Source organism: Centroberyx affinis, unplaced genomic scaffold (assembly GCF_046629955.1).
Source record: "Centroberyx affinis isolate AG114_WGS23_722 - 3 ecotype Tasmania unplaced genomic scaffold, CSIRO-AGI_Caff_v1 ptg005832l_1, whole genome shotgun sequence".
Lineage (NCBI taxonomy): Eukaryota > Metazoa > Chordata > Actinopteri > Beryciformes > Berycidae > Centroberyx > Centroberyx affinis.
The window spans coordinates 1,165-5,000 of record NW_027282957.1 but is presented as its reverse complement, the minus strand read 5'-3'; the positions used below and the strand labels follow the sequence as shown (position 1 = coordinate 5,000).

Below are 3,836 nucleotides of genomic sequence, written 5' to 3'. Positions count from 1 at the left end.
TGTGGTATACCTGTGGTACACCTGCTGCCCCGCGGTACACCTGCTGCCCCGTGGTACACCTGCTGCTCTGTGGTGTACCTGTAGTACACCTGCTGCTCTGTGGTATACCTGCGGTACACCTGCTGCCCCGCGGTACACCTGCTGCTCTATGGTACACCTGCACATGTGGTACAAATGCTCCCTGTGGTACACCTGCTGTCCTGTGGTACACCTGTGGTGCACCTGCTCCCTGTGGTACACCTGCTGTCCTGTGGTACATCTGCTGCCCTGTGGTACACCTGTGGTACTCCTGCTCCCTGTGGTACACCTTCTGCCCTGTGGTGCACCTGCTCCCTGTGGTACACCTGCTGTCCTGTGGTACATCTGTGGTACACCTGCTCCCTGTGGTACACCTGCTGCCCTGTGGTGCACCTGCTCCCTGTGGTACACCTGCTGCCCTGTGGTACACCTGTGGTACACTTGTGGTACACCTGCTCCCTGTGGTACACCTGTGGTACACCTGCTCCCTGTGGTACACCTGTGGTACACCTGCTCCCTGTGGTACACCTGCTCCTTGTGGTACACCTGCTGCCCTGTGGTACACCTGTGGTACACCTGCTCCCTGTGGTACACCTGCTGCCCTGTGGTACACCTGCTCCCTGTGGTACACCTGCTGCCCTGTGGTACACCTGCTCCCTGTGGCACACCTGCTGCCCTGTGGTACACCTGCTACCTGTGGTACACTTGCTGCCCTGTGGGACACCTGCTGCCCTGTGGTACACCTGTGGTACACCTGCTCCCTGTGGTACACCTGCTGCCCTGTGGTACACCTGTGGTACACCTGCTCCCTGTGGTACACCTGCTGCCCTGTGGTACACCTGCTACCTGTGGTACACCTGCTGCCCTGTGGTACACCTGCTCCCTGTGGTACACCTGCTGCCCTGTGGTACACCTGCTGCCCTGTGGTACACCTGCTCCCTGTGGTACACCTGCTACCTGTGGTACACCTGCTGCCCTGTGGTATACCTGCTGCAGTGTGACGGTGTGGAAACAGCTGATCACACCTGGACTCTGGTTTCAGTGATGGTGGAAGTTGTGAAAGAGGTTGATGACAATGTATGGAGTTTAAGTTTGGAGTTTAGATGGTAGTTCTTTGTGCAGCAGCCGGTTGAATGCTTCTGCCATGCCAAAAATATCATGTTCCTGTTCTGAACGTCTGTGTCTATGGTGTCTGTGCCTGTGGTGTATGTGGTATCTGTGTCTGTGGTGTCTGTGGTATCTGTGTCTCTGCTGTCTGTGGTGTCTGTGGTATCTGTGTCTCTGCTGTCTGTGGTGTCTGTGGTATCTGTGTCTCTGTTGTCTGTGGTGTCTGTGGTATCTGTGTCTCTGCTGTCTGTGGTTTCTGTGTCTGTGGTGTCTGTCGTTTCGGTGTCTCTGGAGTCTGTGGTTTCTGTGGTGACTGTAGTTTCTGTGTTGTCAGTGGTTTCTGGTGGGCAGGGCTTTGTCAGTACTGATCGAGTGCACCTGGGCCCGGTGAACTCCTTGACTTTAGAAACCCTTGGACCATCAGTGGCTCTCCCAATCCTCACCTGTGCACACCTTTGGTTTGGTTCTTCTGGGTTGTGCTGGAGATGTTTGTTGGTGGGGACCCATGGTAAGTGTTGTACAGCTGGTGTGTAGCAGTACTGGTACTGTACTGGTACTAGCAGTACTGGTACTGGTTTGGGTAGCCTGCTAATTTTGGAGCATTGTTGTTAATTTCCCCTGGTAGGTATAGCAGCGTTTCCCTTCTGGGTTTCACTTGTGTCCTGTAGTGACAAACATGGAAGGAGCAGTTGTCTTGGGAGCATATCCCTGGTCTTGAGTGCGTTGTTGGCATGGCGATCGCTTTCTCACACCAGTGGGCTATAATGCATAAATACCCACCACAAGAAGACTAGGGTTGTATTTAGCTAGTTAACTGGTTAGGTAGCTAGTGGTGAAGCTCTGTTTGTGTTAGGCTGCCTGGCCCGTGTCTGCTGGCTGCCCCGGAGCATCAGCAGTATGACTTGGTCCCTCTTTTTGGTAACAGGCCTCTTGTTACCACAGAGTCACACTGTCACACTGTCTTGGAGGGTTTTTTAGGCTACATCAGCATTGTTGGAACTGTATATGAAGGATCAGTTATTGAAATTGAAAACTGCTCAGCATTATAAGGTGGTGGTTGGTAGCAGTTTGCTCTAGGAGGATGCCAAGGGTTTTGAAGATCAACTGACCAGATTGGGAATTTTGGCTTGTTACCTGCTCTTGTTTTGTAGCATTTTGGTGTGTGTCATCTTTATATTGTGCTGGTTCAGCCAGCACTGCACTTTGTTAGGTAACATGTGTGTTACCTTGGGTTGCACTTGTGCAGCCGTTTGGTTAGCGTTTTGGTTTGGGTGGCTGCTATGTCATTGTGGTTTTGGTATTTGTGTTTGCCACAGTGTCAGTAAATGGACTGCATTTATACACCGCTTTTATCCAAAGCGCTTTACAACATGCCATTCACCCATTCACCCATTCACACATTCACCCATTCACACATTCACACATTCACACATTCATACACCGATGGCAGCAAGCTACCACGCAGGGTGTGGCACAACCATCAGGAGCAATTTGGGGTTCACTGGGGGACACTTCGACATGCGGACTGGAGACCGGGGATCGAACCACCAACCTTCTGATTAGTGGACAACCCGCTCTACCTCCTGAGCCACTTGTCATTGGTTCCAATATGGAGGATTTGGAGAAGTTTGGGTGTCCTACTTTGGGAGCAGTCTTGTAGGTGAACTAAAGCACAATTTTGGCAATTCCAGGTCATAAGATTGGGGTTGCGGCCAATTAGTTTGAGCAGGGTACACTAGACTGAAAACAGCAGTGAGTTGGACAACATTGTTGCTGAAATCTTCTCCCGCGTGATGACAGTGGGTGTCATCTCTTATGAGTGTTACAAACTGTGTTGGTAAGTTGTGTATGTCTGGTCATCTGTGTCAGTAGGTCTCTGCTGGTCTCTGTTGGTCTCTGTTGGTCTCTGCTGGTCTCTGCTGGGCTCTGCTGGTCTCTGCTGGACTCTGTTGGTCTTTGCTGGTCTCTCCTGGTCTCTGCTGGTTTCTGCTGGTCTCTGCCTTCATCTTTCAGTCGTACAACCTGAACCTGGACTGGAGGCAGTTCGTAAAGTTTTGCTTTGTTTGTGTTGCTGCCGGGGTTCTTGGTGGGGCCCCGCTTTTCTGTGGTGTCTGTGTTTGTGTCTGTGGTGTCTGTGGGGTCTGTGGTTTCTGTGGTTTCTGTGGTTTCTGTGGTTTCTGTGTCTATGGTTTCTGTGGTTTCTGTGGTTTCTGTGTCTGTGGTTTCTGTGGTGTCTGTGGTTTCTGTGTCTGTGGTTTCTGCGGTTTCTGTGTCTGTGGTTTCTGTGGTTTCTGTGGTTTCTGTGGTTTCTGTGTCTGTGGTTTCTGTGTCTGTGGTTTCTGTGGTTTCTGTGTCTGTGGTTTCTGTGGTTTCTGTGTCTGTGACTTTTGTGTCTGTGGTTTCTGTGGTGTCTGTGGTTTCTGTGGTGTCTGTGGTTTCTGTGGTTTCTGTGGTGTCTGTGGTTTCTGTGGTTTCTGTCTCTGTGGTTTCGGTGTCTGTGGTGTCTGTGGTTTCTGTGGTGTCTGTGGTTTCTGTGGTGTCTGTGGTTTCTGTGGTTTCTGTGGTTTCTGTGCCTGTGGCTTTTGTGTCTGTGGTTTCTGTCTCTGTGGTTTCGGTGTCTGTGGTTTCTGTGGTGTCTGTGGTTTCTGTGTCTGTGGTGTCTGTGGTTTCTATGGTTTCTGTGGTGTGGTGTCTGTGGCTTTTGTGTCTGT

The 3,836-nt window shown here is 51.2% G+C and overlaps 1 protein-coding gene across 1 annotated transcript in view; it reads left to right on the top strand.

Annotated features, from left to right (window-relative positions):
* The window catches only part of LOC139667865 (metabotropic glutamate receptor 6-like), a gene marked incomplete at its 3' end in the record, with an annotated part of 27,908 nt that extends 24,737 nt beyond the window's left edge, over nt 1-3,171 (top strand). Inside the window, exons 9-10 of the mRNA XM_071547340.1 lie at nt 85-522; nt 2,998-3,171. Coding sequence (XP_071403441.1) covers nt 85-522; nt 2,998-3,171 — 612 coding nt within the window. The remainder of the gene's footprint in view (nt 1-84; nt 523-2,997) is intronic.
* Nucleotides 3,172-3,836: the final 665 nt, after the last annotated feature.